At 35.6% G+C, this 22,660-nt stretch overlaps 1 protein-coding gene across 1 annotated transcript in view; it reads right to left on the reverse strand.

Moving 5' to 3' along the window:
• Positions 1 to 20,829, reverse strand: part of LOC141432094 (non-lysosomal glucosylceramidase-like) — a 29,045-nt gene extending 8,216 nt beyond the window's left edge. The window contains 10 exon segments of the mRNA XM_074093497.1: positions 413 to 523; positions 2,028 to 2,153; positions 5,302 to 5,425; positions 6,795 to 7,094; positions 8,599 to 8,722; positions 16,026 to 16,188; positions 17,142 to 17,322; positions 20,197 to 20,269; positions 20,271 to 20,286; positions 20,379 to 20,829. Of these exon segments, the coding sequence (XP_073949598.1) occupies positions 413 to 523; positions 2,028 to 2,153; positions 5,302 to 5,425; positions 6,795 to 7,094; positions 8,599 to 8,722; positions 16,026 to 16,188; positions 17,142 to 17,322; positions 20,197 to 20,269; positions 20,271 to 20,286; positions 20,379 to 20,530 (1,370 nt within the window). The 5' untranslated portion in view covers positions 20,531 to 20,829.
• Positions 20,830 to 22,660: the final 1,831 nt, after the last annotated feature.

Here is a 22,660-nt window from a genome sequence, read left to right on the forward strand (position 1 = left end):
GTCCGAACTCAAGGAACCGAAGAACATTAATAAGGTAGAGGCGATTTAGCGACCACATGCATTGATTTGGAAATTCTACCTTATTCTTTTAGTAATAAGTTACAATATTCATTGTAATTATTGAAAATACTACTAGCTTTAAAAACATCCTTTGCTAAGTATGTATTTGATAGCTGCTTTTGATTCTGTGATAGTATGTTCCAATAAATGGGGCCTTATAAAGGGTTAATAAACATGATCCTTGAATTTCGGCAAGCTAGGTAGTCCGATAAAGGCCAAAGGGTTTAGAAGCACTTTAAATGACTATATTAAAAAAAAAACATATTTAACATGGGTGCAGAGCAGAATAAAAAAAGAGTTCTTTTTTTCGAATAAGATCGCGGGATTATATAATTTCCATATGATTTGTTACCTTGGATCACCTTCGGGATATTCGTCAGGCACGTCGAACCAAATGGTCCCACCATCGGCGATATAATAAAGCTCATTCATTAAGGCACTTTTTAACCAGTCTGGTATATTACTGAAAAAAAAAATACTGCACTTATAATAAAAAGTAAAAAAAAAACAATGTTAGTCCTTGGAAATTAAAAATAAATAGTCGTTCAACTTATGTGATCAATGATCACAATATGCAATGAGGTTTTACCTACTAGAAGTGATTTCATTTCAAGTTTGTGTCTGGTATGGCATGGAAAGATACCGCCATAGCTCGGCAAATTGACACTAATTGGTGATAGCTATCTAAATAACCGTTGAAAAAAATTCAGGATGGTAGTAAGTATCAATGTTACAAGGAAAACTATAACGGTTAAGTTTTCTTGAGAATTATTAGTAGTTTAAGAGTAAATAGCCATCATCAGCAGCCTAAGGTATAAAATATACCTAAACTTGGAATATTCCGTACAAAATATGAAATCCTTAGGAAAATATTATTTAATTTTATCGTAATGGCTACGGAACCCTATTTCGGGCGTGTCAGACACGCTCTTGGCCGGTTTTTTGTTAATATGATGATGATAATGATGTGATGACGATGATTACGTTGACGGTGGCCTAGGTGACAACGTTTGCATGCTCGGGAAGCGCTTAAAGGCTCAAGAAAAGCAAAGAGAATCTATGTTAGCAATATAAAAATATTTTTTTTAACAAAAAAATAAAACATATTTTTCTAGGTAACAATGTAGGTGAGGTAGACGACTATTGTTCCATTCCTGCTGGCTCGTGCTGAGGTACTTCGAGCTAGTAGGTGTACCTACCTTGAAAAATATTTTGAAGTGTTTGGTAGTGTAGTTTGTAGGGTGTTTTGTGGTGTTATTTTTTTGGAGTCTGTTTTACTTTTTTGTTAAAAAAAATCTTTATTTTTAGTACAAGGAGGCCACTTATTGGCCACTTATTTGCTATAGGGTGAATCGTCAATTACTGGCCAGGTGATCCATTAGCAAATATAGCAAATTTAAACTTTTAAATTATCGTAAGCTTGACTAAGCCGTTTAACATAAGCCGTAGAGGCCTATTGATTTGACCTATCGCCTCTCAAGCAGAGGGTCGTGGGGTTCAGACTCCGGTTCGCACCTCTGAGTTTTTCGAAATTCATGAGCGGAATAACATTTGAAATTTACCATGAGCTTTGCGGTGAAGGAAAACATCGTGAGGAAACCTGCACAAACCTGCGAAGCAATTCAATGGTGCGTGTGAAGTTCCCAATCCGCACTGGGCCCGCGTGATAACTATGGCCCAAGCCCTCTTGTTCTGAGAGGAGGCCTGTGCCCAGCAGTGGGACGTATATAAGCTGGGATGGGGATGGAAGCTTGACTAGTGGTTAAGAATAAGAGCATAATTTATTTATTATTTACTATTGATATCTATTAGAATGAGGAAAAAGCGGATATACTTGTAAGATTACGTATTAAAAATATTTTAGCTTATTAGATTGTTAAATTATAAAGGATTTTATCAGTCAAGTGGTACTCGAGTGATAAGTATGAAAGCTGTGAATTAAAGATTGTTATCGCAATTTATATTACCTATTAGTGAAAATAGGATCTTGCCACTCTGCGAGTAGTTTCTCCCAGTTTTTGTAATTCTTAAGCGCGTACGCAGCTATGCTGGCACCGGCTATGCCATCACTGCCGAAGAATTTTGTATAATACCTGTAAAAAAACAGTGTTAACTTGAGGTCCAGCAAATTTTGTTTAGTGTATTGTCTGTCGCATGCCAATATTTCAAAAATAAATAGTTATATCATATATTACATAATAACTACTATGCCACAGATACACTCGTTTACCTCTATGACAGTCACAATAGGGTCTCCCCAAACCTATCAACGCGAAATCGGCTTTAGCCGATCAAAAAACTTCTTTATGTCGACGCAATAAGAGCGTAAGACGTCGGTCGACTCGGCCGCTCTTATTGCGTGGACATAAAGCGTTTTTTGGTCGGCTTAAGCCGCTGGCTCAGCGATAACGGCGTTCATAGCAGTCACAGAGTACATTTTCGAGTTACAACTGCCAAAAACAATCGAATTACTATGTCTCAACTATAGCAGGGAAGTAGGTACTTTACGGTAAGGAGTGACAGAGCACAGAGGAACTATTGCACCGTCCCTTTCACTCGCGTATTAAATGACATAAACGTCAGCGGGACGGCAACATACGAAGTTCGAGTTTTGCACTTCGTAGTATAAGGCTTGGTGTTTGTAACATTTTCCAAGTCACAAGAGAATAAGCTAGTGTCCTAAAAAATAATAATAAGTCGTCACTTAAATTATCAGGAAATATTGGACACGAAATAAAATATTTCGTCAATTAAACAAAAAATGATGAAGATTAAATAATAAAGAAGCCAGTTAAAATTCCGCGTGGCGACACGCCGTGCGACGCTTTTTAGCACGGCGTGGCGTCTCGGGCACCCACTCCTGGGCCTGACCTTACCATCTTTGTAATTTTTTGAGTTTTTGACAAAAAACATGCGAGTCCAATAATTCAGTGGGCGGATGACGGATGCAATTTACGTCAAAATCATGTCGAACGATATACGTAATATGGATATGACTACAATTGGTTTAAGAAAGAGAACAAAGGTAATTGAAAAATAGTTAGATAATTTTATTGTTGTAGTAAATAATCGTATTTTTTTTTCTATATTACATATTTCCAGTGCATTCCTTTTATAGTTCACTATCCACTTATGTAGGGAAAATGACCTCTTAACATATACAGATTCGTAAAGTTATACTTCACCATTATTAGGAACATTATCACCATCACTCAAATTTGTATACATTTTTATACAAAAATATTAATCCAAGTTAAAATATTATTTGCTGTATCAATTGCTCAAGACCCAAATAAACTACACGGTACACTCAGTGTACCTATGTAAAAACAAGTAACTCTCGCGTAGTACAGAGAAACTTCGTGTATATATTTAGTGTGCCGTGTAAAGTGCCTTAGTATTCAATTTGATATTCTTTGTGACTCTACATTTACACGGCAAATACCATTGAAACAAAAAACAATCGATGGTGTTGTCATGGTTGTGATTAGATTCATTTGGAAAACTTAGAACTGAGAGTTACGAGTATGCATTAATAAAGTATGCAGGTTTTTTTGCAACAGCGTCCTTATTCGTATCCAAATAATACTTGAAACCAGTTGACAAGAAGGTTAGTACTCTTGAAGCATAAGTAAACGAGTGAAGATAAACAGCTCGCTCTACGTAGACACGCTTACAAATTATGGAGATAAAATGTTGGCTTACCGTCTATGAATCTTCTTCTCTTTCTTATATTTAATAATGGGCATGTCCCAAGCGAGACAGAATTCTGTGGTACCCGATCCTCCCGGATCTAGCGATATCACGCTCGATAGTCCTATTGAGTCACCTGAAAAAAAAAAGATCACTGAAATTATATCAGTAATGTCACGTTGGATGATTGTTTATAATTTTGTGTAGGTATTCGCTGTGATCGAGTTATCGAAATTTTATCTTGTAATTTGAAATTACGACAGGTACTTATTTATTTTAAATGCATTGCAAAAACGTAAGAATCGGCCTGAAGTTGATTAATCTACCAGTTGACCTTTAGGTAGAGCGGAAATAGTTATTTGTGCAACAAGAGAGCAAAGTTGTTTTTCGTTGCGAGTGTTGAATCCCGAGTAAGCGAAGGATTCTATAATTGAATCACGAGCGTTAGCGAGTGATTCTAGGTTAGAATCCTGAGAGCAGCAAAGGGATTCATTTGGTCTCGTGTGACACATACAATTTTTCACCTCAGCAGCGAGAACATAATTTAAATGTAACATAAGAATAAAACCACATATACCTAGCTGTTAACAAAACAACCACATTTTTTTAAATATAATCTGACTATTAAGAAACAAATATTAATATTAATCACATTTAAAACCCTTACTCAAAAATGATACGTAGTCGCGATTAAATCTTTAAAATGCATTGTAATTTGAACCTAGAAAAAAACAAGAGAAGCGGCTTTCGTGCAACGAGGTTGCATACTTTATTAAAAGATCGGGAAAATTTACATTTTGGAAATATTTCGTTGTCATGTAATTTTTTAGGTAAGTATCGATATATTTTTAATACCATAAATTTAATTTAAGATTGTAATCAACACACCTCTTCGCTTATTTCGTGTTCGTGAAAGTGACAGATCACAGATTCAAAGGAACATTATGACCAGACCCAACACTGTACTCAGCATTTTAAAAAAAAGTTACTTTGTCACACGGAGTGAGCAAAATGCGATTTTGCTCACTGATTTCTCATAGCAAAACCTGCCTGTTTGAGGTGCTGAGGTGAAAATGAATATGTCATGGGCAGTTTAAAATAACGTACCTACATACACACTTATCTAACTAAATTGTCATTGTATTTAGTTAAAAGAGCGAAATATTTTGCTGAAAAATAGTTCTACACTTACACTTATAAATTTTCTTCGCCTTGTCTTTCTTTTCTTCTACTTTAACCTCCGACTTGTCGGGAACTTTCGGAGGCGGAGGCGTGAGACTAGGGTCAGGCCCAAGCTTTCCATGTTTCTTAAGGCACTCCCACACGTAACTCGAGGTTTTCGCCGCGTTCCATAGACAATAGCCCTCGTGTATGGTCTCATTGGTATCTTTCTTCTTCGCGACGGTGAAAGTACAAGTAGTATCAATAATCTTGAAACCAGTGACAACAAGGCTCGTACCGCTTGAATTCATATAGTAAACACGTAAAGATAAACAGCTCGCTCTACGTAGACACGCTTGCAAATTATGGTATAAAATGTTGGCTTACCGTCTATGAATCTTCTTCTCTTTCTTATATTTAATAATGGGCATGTCCCAAGCGAGACAGAATTCTGTGGTACCCGATCCTCCCGGATCTAGCGATATCACGCTCGATAGTCCTATTGAGTCACCTGAAAAAAAAAAGATCACTGAAATTATATCAGTATTGTCACGTTGGATGATTGTTTATAATTTTGTATAGGTATTCGCTGTAATCGAGTTATCGAAATTTTATCTTGTAATTTGAAATTACGACAGGTACTTATTTATTTTAAATGCATTGCAAAAACGTAAGAATCGGCCTGAAGTTGATTAATCTACCAGTTGACCTTTAGGTAGAGCGGAAATAGTTATTTGTGCAACAAGACAGCAAAGTTGTTTTTCGTTGCGAGTGTTAAAGATTCTATAATTGAATCACGAGCGTTAGCGAGTGATTCTAGGTTAGAATCCTGAGAGCAGCAAGGAATTCAAACACACGAGATTAAAAAAAACTTTGGTCTCGTGTGATACATGTATACAATTTTTCACCTCAGCAGCGAGAACATAATTTAAATGTAACATAAGAATAAAACCACATATACCTAGCTGTTAACAAAACAACCACATTTTTTTAAATATAATCTGACTATTAAGAAACAAATATATTAATCACATTTAAAACCCTTACTCAAAAATGATACGTAGTCGCGATTAAATCTTTAAAAAGTCACCAGAAAGTTAAGAACAATACAAATCTCATAGATACTCATACTCATAACATGCATTGTAATTTGAACCTAGAAAAAAAAACAAGAGAAGCGGCTTTCGTGCAACGAGGTTGTATACTTTATTAAAAGATCGGGAAAATTTACATTTTGGAAATATTTCGTGGTCATGTAATTTTTTAGGTAAGTATCGATATATTTTTAAGTGGTTTGACCTATCGCCTCTCAAGCAGAGGGTCGTAAACCCCGGCTTTTTTAGTGCGGATTTGAAGAGCTTTGCGGTGAAGGCAACATCGTAAGGAAACCTGCATGCGAAGCTTCAATGGTGTGTGTGAAGTCCCAATCCGCACTAATACGGCCCAAGCCCTCTTGTTCTGAGAGGAGGCTGTGCCAGCAGTGGGACGTATATAGGCTGGGATGATCGATATATTTTTAATACCATAAATTTAATTTAAGATTGTAATCAACACATTTGATCCTATCTCTCGCTTTTTTCGTGTTGAAGTGAAAGTGACAGATCAAAGTGAAGTTCAAATATTCGGAATTCAGTGAGTAGACCCAACACTGTACTCAGCATTTTAAAAAAAAGTTACTTTGTCACACGGAGTGAGCAAAATGCGATTTTGCTCACTGATTTCTCATAGCAAAACCTGCCTGTTTGAGGTGCTGAGGTGAAAATGAATATGTCATGGGCAGTTTAAAATAACGTACCTACATACACACTTATCTAACTAAATTGTCATTGTATTTAGTTAAAAGAGCGAAATATTTTGCTGAAAAATAGTTCTACACTTACACTTGTAAATTTTCTTCGCCTTGTCTTTCTTTTCTTCTACTTTAACCTCCGACTTGTCGGGAACTTTCGGAGGCGGAGGCGTGAGACTAGGGTCAGGCCCAAGCTTCCCATGTTTCTTAAGGCACTCCCACACGTAACTCGAGGTTTTCGCCGCGTTCCATAGACAATAGCCCTCGTGTATGGTCTCATTGGTATCTTTCTTCTTCGCGACGGTGAAAGTACAAGTAGTATCACCAATCTTCTGCTCCAGTGACACCCCACAAGTATGCTCCTCGGAATACCGCTCCAATTCCAATTTAGCTTGAAAACATGATAAGTAATTTAATTAAAAACAGTGCCGGCTTTAGAAGGAGGGGGGGGCGAGTTGAGGTCAAAAATGTCCAAAAATTGCGTTATGTATTACTTGAACGCCCCCTTATCCCTTTATCAGACAAAGTCCGTATAAGTATCAACCACGTAAATGTACACAGATTAGCTCCCTTTACAATACGGTACAAAATAAATTAGGTTATTAAAAATATTGCTATATTCCTTTTAAATTAATCTTTACATAGCAATGCACCTATTTATGCCTCAGTGAATTATAGTACAGGGTTTTTGCTCCACGTTGTATAGAGTAAAATTTATGGTCAGTTTATTGTATTAACGCACAATTGAAAAAATACCATCGTAAACCATGATTGCTTATTTGATTGTATGCCAGCCATAAAGATTAAATTTTTATAGGCTGTTATTAGTAATAGAATAGAAGTTTCATTTAGGGTAAGGCGAAAATGACAGATTAGTTATAGATAACGTATGCGTATTGATCACACGGATAGTGACAAACTGTTTAGGTATTGACGTGTTTACAAAAACGTAGTTTTATCGGGATAAGACCATTTTTTATTTACCTCGACGTTCCAGTACAGGTAAAAGTCGTTAGCCGATTTATAAATATATTTATATCTTGAGGTTAATATGGCTTAAGTTCCATATCCTACTAATATTACAAATGGTTTGAAAGTCTGTTTGTTTGCTTGTTTGTTACTTCATCACGTCTTATTTATTGAACCGATTTAGATGAATCGCAGGTAACGGCTATACATGTGCAATACTTATATTATGCAAAGTGGGTCTTTTTTAAGTATTTTACCTAAAGACAATAAATTAATTTGAATTTGAAGAGTTTAATGGGAGAAATTCCCTCGTTGGCGTCTATCGTAGTTGCTAGGGAAACACCTATTAACTTTTACTGACAATGTCTACATGTATAGCCGATTTTTCTTTGATAAAGATATGGTCAAAATATTTTAAACAGTGGCAAGTAGCTCTGCAAACCAGGTTCGTGCGTGACTGTACAGTCACTTGCATTAATAGCTTACATAGCAGAGCGTTCAAAAATGTCTGACAGGTCCTACCGGACCGGCCCTAAAAATAGAGTCGTATCAGATATTTATGTGCGCTTTTTGTGTCAGATATTGGTGTGGGTAACTGTACAAGGGCAAACTTATGTTATAACCACTTGACAGTCCGACGATACCATGGTATCCAAAACCAAAATGCTTGAAACCGTTGGTGGATACTTTAGTGTCGTAAAGTTTAACCTTGATTTTGTGAATAAATCATAAATTACGCCTCACTATTTCTTCTTTATTCAAAACCTTGTAGTTAAAAAATTGTGGACACTCAGCGCAATTCGTCCGTCGATAAAAACCCGGACGGTTTGAGGCATATTGGTCGCGCGCTCCGGACTGTCAAGTGGTAAAAAAGGAAAATGTTGGTATTAAAATTTATTAAAAAAGAGATTGCAATAGTTACTCACCTATGTTTTTCTTATTCGAACGAAAGACTATTTCGGTCCATGTTTGAGTGATGCTCACGTGCCGTGGCTCGTTGCTAACGTTGGTAGCTGAGAACACGAATACTGCACATGGAAGACTGCTGTCCTGCAATTATAGTAGACTAGCTTTACCCTCCGGCTTGACCCGCGTTAGAAATACGACGAGAAAAATTTACAATCCTACAGCTTTCCTTGAAAAACAAATAAATATCACAGGACACTTAGACACCAATCGATCTAGACCCAAAGTAAGAAAGCTAAATATACTTAAATAGAGCGGATAAATATACATAAATAGATAGATTCCTTCTTAAGCAATAAACACATATTAAACACCTAAGATTCGGGAACAAACATTTGTATTTTTCATACAAATATCTGCCCCGATCGGGGGTCGAACCTGCGACCTCAAGCTTCGTAGTACCTAAAGTTCCCTAACCACTTCGCTATCCGGTTGTTAAATGGTAAGGTAACATTTTTAAACCACAAGTACGCTCAGACAATGCCACCTATTGACGACAGACGTCGTCATTTTGAAAACTGAGATACTCTCCGTGCTCTAAAGCGCCCTCTTTTCTTGTTAAAAGCTAAAATATTATGCCACGGGAACGCATAACCGGGATAGTAAGTATTCTATGACTCAATCCAGAACGCCAAGTTTCATCTAAATCCGTTAACTAGTTATTGCGTGATAAGTTACGAACATCCAAGCACGCTTAATACTAATGGGGAACAAAATAATTTAAAAAAACCGGCTAAGTGTGAGTCGGGCTTGCGCACGAAGGGTACCAATATTATCTATACAACATTAGACATTAGCAAAATAACGGCAAAAAATTAAGTTTGTTGTATGGGAGGCCCCTTAAATATTTATTTTATTTTAATTTAATTATTTATGTTTAAAGTAATTATACAACTAAAGATTCTGTGAATATTTCAAGCGTCTACCTGTTGCCGTTATTAATATCAAGCAAAATACGGCAAAATAATCACGTTTGTTATATGGGAGCCCCCTTAAATATTTATTTCATTCCGTTTTTAGTATTTGTTGTTATAGCGGCCACAGTAAAACATAATCTGTGAAAATTTCAAGTGTCTAACTATAACGACTCAAAAGATAGAGCCCTGTGACAGATGGACGATAGACAGCGGAGTTGGCACCCTTTGGGTACGGAACCCTAAAAATTATAGTTTTTGTGATCGGTGTCATATAGTCCATCGCCGCGCCGCGCCTGATTTACAATAAGGTAGACCTGTCGACATGAACACGCGCAATATTCCGAAAATCAGATATTTTTCAATATGTATGTATGTAGACAGCTACGATATAATTGTGATTCCAACTATACGAGCCGCAGACGAGAGAAATAGACAATCTATCGCAATCCGCCTTAGCGCAATCCGTGACAGTTACATTATTTTATTTTTCTTTCGACTTTCGACCTTGTCAGAAAGTGAGAATTTAGCGTAGCGTGCAAAATGTAAGAAACTCAATTTCGATAAACGATACTTTGACTTGAAAACTGTTATTATCTGCCACAAAATCACGTGCTGTCGTGGACGATATGATGAAACTATTTTTCTTAAAAAAAGATAGTCCACTTCCTGTATTCGCCACTTATGTATATTAAATAAACAAGTAGCCCTAAATTTACGATTACGTAGCACTCGACAAGTGCCTTGCCTATACTGCCTATGACCGCGATTACAATAATCTTATCTTCCTACTTCAGTCGATGGGCTAGTAAAAATCTCTAAAACTTCCCGTGTGTCTTTGACTGCAAATTTTACTAACATAAAATATGGTAGGTAAGTATTTTATAACTTTTACGTCACATTATCATAATCATAATCATAAATTTATTTGCGAGAATGTAGTATTACAATGTCATGTGGTGTCATTTAGTATGTTATGTAGGATTTAAGACGTAGTCGTGTCGTAAGCGCTCGGTACCCTTAGTGTAACGTTTCGGTTACGAAATACGTCTCGATCGCGTTCGCGTTAAAATCTCAATTTATATGGAAACACGAACAGCGCCTCTAGCGGAACGTTTGTGATGTTCGTGTTTCCATAAAAATTTAGATTTTAACGCGAACGCGATCGAGACGTATTTTGTAACCGAAAACTAAGGGCACGGTTGTTTTATGCGATAAACGCTGCGTTAAGAACAATGTGTTTGACGCACATCAATTTGTATCAGATAGTCCAATTACCTACCAAACATGCGCTTATCGCTGGGCTCACCGCGTAGGACAATGTTTGGTAATTAAGGGAATATCTCTGATGCACATTGAATTGGTCAAACGCATTGCGTTTAACGCAGCGTTTATCGCATAAATAATACAACAGAGCGCTTTAGGGTATCTCGTCTACTATAGGTAAACATCGCAAGTATTTTGTTCGTGTTGCCAATCACCAGGACCCCTTCCCTAAATATGTCAAACTCAAACTTACAACATTTGTTGACATAAAAAAACACACTACATCACAACAAAAACACAGTAAAAACATAAATAGGAAAAGAGAGAAAAATTACTATTAGTTGGGGCCAAAGAGGTACCTTTTTGGACTGGACCTTTGGATCCAAAGTTAGAGAAAAACCATCGTTTTAGTACACCACGCTGATTAATGAAAATAGTCCGGTATTTAAACTAGGAATTGTAAAAAGCGTTAAAGAAATAAGTATTGGTAATAGCCTGAATTAAACTATGCGATTATTGTTAGGTACCTACTCGTATATTATGTTATTGCATAATTCTTATCAAGACCTTGCCGATTCTCTGATAAACCGGCAGTGAGAAACAGCATAATACAATTTCTAAGTCACACTAGCTTGTGCCCGCGGCTTTGCCCCCGTGATGGATGGAGGCCACTGACTGGTTAGCAGTCCGCATACTGTACTTTTAATAAGTTCGCGGTAGAAGTTAAAAATAGACCACTGAAAGATCTACTTAATTGCAGTAATTCATGATTCATAGTTGTACAGATACCCTTTGTGCTACTAATTGTAAATTAACATTAACTTAACATGTCTGATTAGAACTGAAGTTTCTTCTAACGCACAGTCCTTGGATAATTCTGATTCAAGCCTAACTGTATGTAACTGTTTTATCAAAAAATATATTAACTCTGAGCAGAGCTCGATCGCCCAGGAAATTAATAAGAATGTATAACTAAGTCATGTATTAATATAAAAGATTTTTTTTAATACCACAATGATCATAAATGCGTTATTTAGGTCTACCTTAAGCGACAAAGCGGGAGTTGATTGAGTATAGTACCTCCACAAATTGAAGAGTGGAGCAATTCCATTGAGTAAGAATGTAGTACTAATTAATGTGATTGTTACGAATGAATGTATGTATCGCCGTTAACGAAGATGTGACCAATATTTCAAGTTAAACGTAACTTTAAAAAAAGGATAAAGGATAGGAAGGTGCTTGGAAAGCTGTCATTTCGATTTACTTAGAGAGGGCGATTTACGTTTATTTATCGTTAGATATGATTTTCGTTGCATTTTTAACCCCGACGCAAAAATAATAGTGTAATAAATTTTACAATGCACGTGCTCGGAAAGTGCCTCTTGACGTAGGTCAACATATCCATAGAAAATTAGTGATTCCTGCACGCATCCACAAGTGTGCCGTAAAGTTGTATGGATTTTACTTACCGCACTTGTGCGGTAAAGTAACTTTTTAAATTGCCAAATTATGTCCAAACTATTGTTAAAAAAATAAGTCTAAAGAGTCGTTATAGTTAGGCTTTGAACAAATAAGAAAACGTTTGATGCAACCAACTGAATATTTACTGATAAGATAATACAGATTAATCGCGACAGAAAAGAGAACGTTAATTATTTTTTTTCATGTAAACTCGTATTTTAATTCCGTCTAAAGTTATGAAAAAAAAGGAAATAAATTCTTGAGTCCAATTCGGACCGTGCGACGTCAAGCGCGCGCACTCGAAAGTTAACCAATGAGCTTCCAGTGCGCGCGCACGACGTAGCACGAACCAATCATGGTTACCCGTTCGCGCCTGTCATGAAACCCCGCCAAAGTAATGTCCATAAGTTCAGTCCGGTTAATTAATTTTTGATGAGTAAATTAAAATGAAGAGTTTAAATGATGAATTTATATCTGACTTTACGCCGCCTTACGTCCTTCACAAAGTACATATTGTCAGTGACAAACTCAACGCTGAACAAAATACGTGAACTATAATATACATAACTAAGTTAATAAACATCTTAAATTGATAGAATAATCTACTTCTACACACATGGATATTATAACATCTACCGGTATGTCTTATTCTTATTTATTTGCTTTTATCTATTAGAATTAGTGAACCAATTTTGATTAATTTACAGTTCCAAAGCTAAAAAATCTCGGATTTACGGTAACTTTTTGTTAACAGCTGGTAGATTAGATACATAATACATATACTTGATGATAATTAACTATTACACGGATTTATTCACGGGTTGCACTGATATTTAGCATTATAGGAGCGTGCAGGAGATAAGGACTAGCCAATATAAGTGTGGAAAATGTCAAGCAAAAAGGGCTAATAATTAATCATAAAAAATCACGATACTAAAACAAAGTCTCCTTTACCTATCATTAGTAGCTGTAGCTGTTCTAATCTTCTGAGTCAATGATCGTTATGAAAGATGGTTTAATAAAGTGTATAGGTACGTTAACGATTTTGGTTTGGCGTGCATATCGGTATGTATATCTACTGCCTGCTACTGTAGTAAAGGAGTATGGCAAATAAATGATGTAGTCACTGCCTCGATTTTTTTCCTCGCTTAATGCATTGTAAAACGTTGTATGATATACGTGTCAAAAGTAGGAAATTCCCAACTCGTGCCGGCTCAAAACACTCGCTTCGCTCGTGTTTCAAGTTCTCCGCCACTCGTTGGGAATTGCCTACTTTCCGCACTTGTATCATAAATAACTATTACGCCAATGTCTGTTTGTGTCTGTCTGTTTGTGACATCGTAGCTCTCAAACGGATGGACTGGTTTCGATGAGGTTTTTTTTTTTCGTGCAAGTGAGTTTCTTTGCGTTGGTTTTTAGCTATGTTTCATTAAAATCGATTCGGCCGTTTGGTTGATTCAACTTTGAACTTTAAAAATGAATATCGGGAGTTATTTGCTTCATTAAGTTGGTTAGGTTATTAAATATTGTTAATATACAGTTTAGACATCTGTACAACAAATTTTCTGCTCGTAATTTGTGCATGTTATACTTCAAAAACTAATACAAACTTTGAATACACGGTGTGGAATGGGTTGTATGAAAATATTTATTCCTTTTTCATTATACGGAGACAACAAACAAATCAAATAAATAATGAGGACGTATAGCTAAATCGACGTGAAAACGTCCTGTAACGCAAGAAACTAGCTTTATGTGTAGCTCAGCTCATAAAAAGTGATATACTAAGATGTATTTCTATATGCCACTCGGTTACAATGAACCTACCTACAACCCCATGTATGAATTTCATTGAAATTAACTTTATATCGTTACTATTACGAGTAGGCAGGCAATTATTTTTACTGTAATAGGTATGCTGTGCTGCCGACTCAGGTCGACCGACTTTCATCAATGCAAATTGCGGGCGGTTGTTTATTTCGTTAACCTAAGGTCATTTTGAAGTATAGGTATTTGACGGAGACGAAATAGTAGATTGTACAGTCACCAGCATTAATATCTGCCACAGCGGAGCGAGCAAAAATATGTGACACGTCCTTCCGGCCCTAGAAATAGTCGTATCAGATATTTATGCACGCTTGTTGTGTCAGATATTGATGCTGGTGGCTGTATCTACAACAAGAGTACAAAACGAGCCATTTTACCCGCGGCGTTCATATAGCTGGTACGGTGAGGGTGGATAGATACGTCGAGGGGAGAATGGGTTTAATGCTCGAGTTTTACACTCTGCTTTTCAATGAAATAGCAACAGTGGAAACAATTGTTCACTTAGTATGTACCTTTTATTGTTCATGGAGTTTTTAGTTTTATTGATTTATTTTGATTGATTTTTTTGATTTATAGTTTTATGTAAATTAAAAATTATTTAAAAAAATATGTAGAAACTTTTTTGTTTGTGGTTTTTTACACCTGATTGCCTTGGTCTTAAGACGAAGATTTAACTTTATGCACTAGAGAACAAAAAGTCATTTTATGTCGCCTAGATCCAGCATAAACAAAAACTTTACGAACATGAGAAGTGAAAAAATATATTTGGACTTCCACCTACCTACCTACTGTACCTACTTAGGTACAGTCAGCAGCAAAGTTGATGAGCGGTTGTAGTGCTCAATACGATCTAAACACTCGTATGATCTTGACAGAAGAGTCGTGTATATATAAGCTTGAGCACCGTAACCGTTTATCCACTTCTGCTGCTGACTGCACATCAGTAATAGCGTAGTAGGTAGGTAGTTTACAAAGAAAGTCATTCTGAAGCAAATAGTTTGCTTGTTTCTTAATCAAGAAACCAGAATGTCAAGTCATTGAGTTAAATGGATAACCAAGTTAATAATTCCAGTTGTTGTAAAACAGAAAGTTTTTTTGCAATTTATGAAATATCATCACTTCCAGAACACACCTTGTTGAGAGATACTATTTTCTACTCCTGAAGTAAGTCCTAAAGCCTTTATTTATATTACATTAGATTCAACTTTGTCAAATTTGTATGGTGTTAAGTATATTGCTGTAAAACAACAAAGTACAAAAGTATGCAGCTACTTTTGATGCTGACCGTACAGTCACTTGCATTAATATCTGCGACAGCGGAACATTCAGAAATATCTGACACGTCCTACCCGGCATAGAAATAGAGTTGTGTCAGATATTGGTGCTGGTGACTCTACCACAATTGGAAATGAAGACAACACTTAATAGCATACAAATGGCATTACACAAGTTTGGGACTAGTGAGATCATCATCATCATAAGCATTTGACGACCAGATGGCCTAGTGGTTAGAGAACCTGACTACGAAGCTTGAGGTCCCGGGTTCGATTCCCGTGTCGGGGCAGATATTTGTATGAAAAATACGAATGTTTGTTCTTGGGTCTTGGGTGTTTAATATGTATTTAAGTATGTATCTATATCTATATAATTATATTTATCCGTTGCTTAGTACCCATAACACAAGCTTTGCTAAGCTTACTTTGGGACTAGGTCAATTGGTGTGAATTGTCCTGTGATATATATTTATATATATATAAGCCGGAAGACGTCCACTGCAGAACAAAGGCCTCGCTCATTAGAACACCACAATGAACGACAACTCGCCACTTGCATCCACCGGTTGCCCGCAACTCTCAACTATGTATTTAGATGAATTGATATTAATCATCCCTCGATATTTAATTAATTAGAAGACTAACCTTATAATTATGTGGTATCACAGGCGATATTTGCCGACACACCAGCTTAACCCCATACTTAGAGAGGTCGTAGGTAGTCCATGCTCTGGGATACAGGGCCGTGTATTGGCAGTCTGCTCCATTCAGATTCCATTCCCACGTCGCTGGTGCTTTTTTAGGTTTTCTAGAAATTAAAAAGTGTAATTAAAAACCTCGCCCTCTTTAAGCTCGTGAGTCTTGGCGTACTTTATTAAACACAAATAAAATTATTGTCACTCATAACTAATACATCTCTGGATTTAACGATGACGGCCGATGCAACGTGGTCGAAACGTGGAGGTAATTTTTGTAATAAATAGTAGTTGTGATTAAGCTCCCAGACATATTAATAAAGTGCAAATTATTTAATAAAACCATTAAAATAAGCTTAAATTGTTTCCAAAATCACAAACTTACGACTTGTCTAGGTCTTAAGCAATACATCAGTTAGAAAAAGTTTGGTGGACCGAAAAGTTGTAAATATTAAATGACATTTTTTAAACTTTATATTGCATTGTGTTATGGAAAGATACTCTTAGAAGTGTTCATCATAAACGGTATCTCTATAAAGTCTTGTGTTTACTTGACATACTCGTATATAAAGAATCAGTCATTCAAATTGTAACTTATTAAAAGGAAACAGCAATCTGTAAATCACAGTTTAAGAGTTAAAACCAAAGTTAGGAAACACAGGAATTCAGGGGACACCTTTATATTTACGAACTAGTTCTCCCGTTGCAAAAAAAAGTTGAGAAGAATTTATTATAACTGAGCAACTGCTGATAATCTTATTTAAGTATATTATTGTGTATCATAGGCTTGTTAATCAACATATGCAGCATTAACTGAAGTTATTATTATTTAATTACATTAATCAAATATTAATTACTGATAATTAGCAATTGTGCCGGCTGATATGCTCGGTTCACATTATTCCAGTAAAGTTGTGCCAGTTGGGATACATTGCGGGGTCACAATCCAAACGAGTTACACAAGATCGATCGAGCACCGCAGTGTCATGCTACTGGAACGGTTTTACTGGAATAATGTGAATCAGGCATTAGTATTGATGGACAGGACATTCCAAATTCCACTCACTTGTATGTAGATAAGACAGACTGGAAAATGGTTTCGTTGTTTGCATTTCGAATATTGACAATGAATTGACATTCTGGGACAGTGATATATTCGTAAATGCCTGGATAGAGCTGGAAACGACAGAATTCCCCTTTGAATCCTCTTCCTATTGTACCACCGCCAATACCTCCAATGGGACAACCTAAAAACATTTTTTTTAATAGAACAATATAATTTAGCAGTTCATTTAAATCCCAATCCAGGCCTTGCCTCTATCTTTTAACAAGATTGAATATGTTATTTACATATGTAAATGATTCACGCTTTTTAGGGTTCCGTAGCCAAAATGGCAAAAAAGAAACTATTATAGTTTCGCCATGCCTATCTATCCGTCCGACTGTGGCTATGCTCAAAGACTATCAGTGCTAAACTATGCCGGCAAAAGAAAAAAAAATAAAAAAATTTTTTTGGGTATTTTATTATCTCAACTTACCCTATTGTGCACGGTATCATTGGATAGGTCTTGTAAAATCATTGGGGAATTATGAAGACGATTTCAGTTGGTTTGAAAAATTTTCAAATATTCATGATGAATTGATGATGATGACATAATGTATATCAAATTTACAAGGAATACTATAACGGCTAAGTTTGCTTGAGAATTAATAGTAGTTTAAAAGTGAATATCATACCTAAACTTGGAAGATTCGGTACAAAATACAAAATTCTTAGAAAAATATTAGGCTACTTGATTTTTCCGTAACAGCTGTGGAACCCTATCTTTGGCCTGTCCGACACGCTCTTGACCGGTTTTTAATAACATTTCAGTATGAAAACACTATTGATTTCAAAAGGAAATATATTTCACTTAAAGATAAAACATGCATTAAGATTTAAACACAATATAATTATTATAAAATATTAAAAATGTTGTGTTTATTCACTTGTTAGTAGTATAAGATAAAAACATGGAAATCATTTTTAAGGATAGCATAATTGATCTCACTAAAACAAAACAAAATAAAGCCAAATGCTGGTTTGGGTTTTAAAATGAGGATGAAAATGTTTAAATAACTGAATGTTAAATTCATTAACATGGATCTATAATAAATTATTTAAAACATCCATGTTTCAGGTTTTGAGATGCATCTCTTTTTCATATTTTTTTTACTGGCCTCTACTACTAAAAATAATTATTTACTAAATAAAAACAAAGAAAGATACAAAATCTTTGCATACATTTATGCCAAAGCTTAGTATCTTCCTGCTTAATTTTGTTAGAAATAAATCATAATGGAATACAAAATAAAATTAAGTTACTACTAATTTAAAATAATTCTAATTTTATTACCTTCTGTGGCATTAGTTTTTATTTTAGATTGAGTTTATTCTTAATTTTGTCTTCTCATTCAAATAAATTCCATTCCAAAATAAACTAAGTTAAAAATATTTTTTTAAATAAATAATTATCATGTAAATGTGAACTGTAAATGAATTTGCATAAACAGTAGTAGGTATTTAAATATTATTTTAATTATTAGTTATTTTGATCAGAGTAAAAAGCAGATTTAAGAATTGAGATTTTAATTATTTACTGGATAAAGTAACTAAGTAGGGGAGATAGGGGAGGGATGGGCAGTCGGGAGACATGGGCCATTTATTCCAATTTCAATATACATTTTTTTATTTCCCTATTTTGGAAGTTTAGTAACTAAACTGTTTACCCATTGCCAACACTGCTCACCTATAGACTAGCTGTCATTTAGTTGAGTTGTTAAATACAGAAGCATTTTTATATTAGACACCGGTCAATGTAAGTATTTTGTTGTGATTTTAGAGTAATAAACGAAGAACCAGCCGAAGGTTTTTTTTTTTTTTTTCATTGTATATGTCGGCGGCCGATCGTAAAATCCGCCAGATCACGAAATTCCTAGGCATATCGTGAAACGCCGCCATTTCATGATATGCCTAAACGTTGGCCAGGCATATCACGATGTGCCTGAGAAATAATACGGCAGATCGATTAGAGCAACGCATTCGTCGATATTCCTAGCTCTATACCGGGCACATCGTAAAATAGTTTCATTTTTGGCCACTGGTGGCGCTGCGTATGCAATGGCGGCCATGACCAGCTGACCAGCCGTGTTTGTTTAGCGCGTGAAAAATGTCGGCGTCGCAACAAAATGATCTTTAAACCGAAAATAGTGATTGAATTCAAAATAGAAGTGCAAAAGAAGCTTTTGAACATCAGCTCCGTTCTTTTTATGTGAATTAGCCAATTCCTGAAATGGCGGCATTTCACTATATGCCTAGGAATTTCGTGATCTGGCGGATTTTACGATCGGCCGCCGACATATACATGGTAACATATAAATTAGTTTGCAAACATCACGCTAGAATATCTAACCAAAATTTTTTACGAGAATATAAGTTGAATTAATATGCAGGAGCAATGGCCACTTGTTTTGAGGGAGGTTTGGGCATGCCCATTGCTCTTTAGAAGACTGAGCAAGATGCGAAACATTTCTATTTCCTGAAATAGACAACATAGCCAGCGTCCCTCTAAATTATATTAAAACTCAACTGCCAAAACCAAAACCAACCAATAATACCAAACGAGGTAGGTCTAACTATGCATTCCATAAACTTTTATGGGTAATAACCAGTCTTAGTTAAATAAAAATGTTAAATATTTAAATACATTTACTCTGGCAATTACTGTTTTGATTTAGATACAATTTGAGATTATAATAACTTTTTATTTTTGGTTAATTTTATGAATATTGGGTATTTTATATGTCATGCCCAAACCTCCTCACCATAGGGAGCTTTGGGCACAATTGACATCTTGTTATAACTTAGCGACTGATTATAATTTGTAGACTAATAAATAAAATATATTGTGCAACTCATCTTGGCAATAAATGTTGATTATATTGATAATTTGATTTTTAATAATTAACTATGTGAAAAAGTGCCAATCCCTCCCCTATCTCCCCTACCTACTTATCTGAAATAAGAATATTATTTACTTTCTATCCATTTTTAAAATATTAATCTTATATTATAAGCTTACCATACATTCTTTGTGCAGAAATCATATGAATGTAATTCATAATAGGCTTCTTTTTGTGCATTTTTTTTGTTAAAATAATATCCCAAATATCTGAAATGTAATAAATAAAAATATAGGCATACAAGAATGTTATTGAGAAAAAAAATCCTCTAATTTATAATAAAATATTTGTCAGCACTTACCTAGTTGTAAGAGGCATCATTTCAAATATCTGCTTAGGTCTTGGTATGATAATTTGCTTGCTTTGCACAGGAAATTCATGGTTTAAGGCTAGTTTAAGGCCATACTTTGGTACGTGGCCTATATCTTGATCACCGATTGTATCCATTTCCATTTTATTAGATCACTCTAACTTAAAACAAATTGTGTTCTTTTGGTAGAGCAATCACGTTTTCGGTGATTTACGTTTGAAATGTGTGTTATCAAAAATTCATCTGATAACTAATTAATAAAAGTTTGCGAGATTTCGGTGCTACGCTATGATAAGAAGGCCGGGATAACACTGATATCTACTTGATACGTACGAGACGAGGAACGAACGAGGATTGAAAATTTATTTGATTTGACAGCGAAGCCGAAGCATGCCAGCCAGATGACACTGATGTGAGTGAAGGCGCTGTCTGACTGACTGACACTGACACTACTGACAGACACTAAAGTACTTTATGGGGGGTGTAGTTATTGTACGACCTGGACAATGCTCGACCGATTTTGTACGACCTGATAATTCAATCACATGTCACTTGGAATACGGGTCGAGCTTTATCACCCTGTACCGATAATGTTCAAGGTGCTATTGGACAACCTGATTTTGTACGACCTAATAATCGGCGCACACTTTTGACAGCAAGCAATCGATTCGCACGATTGATCATGTTTTTCGTGTACACCAAATATTAATAAATTTAGTAGAAAATAACTTAATTTGGTCCTGGCGCTTCGCCGGCCGCTGCCGCGGCACGCTCGCTACGCTCGCTCGGCTCGCACATTGTGGTCACAATTGGACCTAACACAACCTAACACAAATCTATGGTCATTCGATTCGATTGGATTCCGATTATAACGACGTACAGTAACAGGTCGAGCATTAACAGGCCGAGCAAAAATTTGGACACCCTAATAATGCACGACCTAATATTGTACGACTTGATAATTCTAATCCAAAATGGGTTCGTATTATCAGGTCGTACAGTGATGGCTGAGCAGTATAGGGTCGAGCATTACTGGTCCGCTTTATGGGTACGGTGTGACACTTGCGTTTTTTCCATTTCACGCCATAAACGTTTCAGGCTAATAATTTATAAAAAAATATATACTTTAATCCCGAAAGAACAAAAAAAAATCTCTTTAGCTTAAAAAGATTTCGTAATAATAAACAAAAAGCACTTGAAAATATATTATTATGTTTTAAAACTAAAAAGATAAATATTTATCTCGTCAACTTTCATCGCGTAAAACGGAACTCTATTTCAATAGAGCTTGACTTTGCTTATTGCCCGAATCGATTCCACAATCTTGTCAAATCGTTTGATTCGCATCATCTGACTCAAACTCAAACTCAAACTCATTTATTTGCTTTGAAACAATACAAAATACTGAATCAAACCCTGTAAGGGCACTGCAATAATGCTATTATTGAATTAACCTTAAACTTATGAGCCAGATATGGATATGTGCTCGTACCTTAAACTAAACTTAGCTAAAAATAGTCAACACAATAATTTTAGTAAAACACAAGATATTATTATTAATTGCATACTTTCTATAGTGCTGGCTAGTGCTTATCCTTTAAAAAATTCCTGTAAAGTGTAGTAGGATTTTTCTACAAGGTATTTAGTTTGTGCAGTTTTAAATGTTTGACCTTTTAAGCTTTTAATTAAATCTGGACTTTTATTATATTTTTGATGCACATCGCATAAGGCCCGGAATGGAATATTTTCAAGGTAGAGGTTGGCAAAGCTAATCGTTTTGATATCGTAAATTATGCGGTCGGGTGAAATGATCTTTAGCTAGAGAGAAGAAAGTTAAGTTAGAGTTAACAAATGTACAAATTTCTAAAATATATAATCCGGGTAAGGTTAATATTCCTAAATTTTAAAAAAATGGTCGACAGCTGACTCGTGCTTTTATATTTGCGAGAATCCTGATAACATTTTTTTCTGTAAAATGAAAAGACTGTTAGAGTTGGTGCTGTTTCCCCAAAGAAACTATCCCATACCGCAGCCAAGCGTGTGCGTACGCATAATAGGCGGAGGTTGCAGTTTTAGTGTCGGTAGTTCTTTCCATTCGTACAGCCGTAAGTAAACCTATTCAATTTACTAGCAATTTGTTGTATGTGATTTTTCCAGTTTATATGTGTATATTCAAGCCTAATAATGGAAAATGGTCTACAGTGGTCTATTCAATCTGTCAATTAGTACGAGAGCAAAGGTCCTTAAATGCGTCTTGGTATCGAGTGTTGGTA

The sequence above is a fragment of the Choristoneura fumiferana genome, chromosome 10 (assembly GCF_025370935.1).
Source record: "Choristoneura fumiferana chromosome 10, NRCan_CFum_1, whole genome shotgun sequence".
Classification (NCBI taxonomy): domain Eukaryota; kingdom Metazoa; phylum Arthropoda; class Insecta; order Lepidoptera; family Tortricidae; genus Choristoneura; species Choristoneura fumiferana.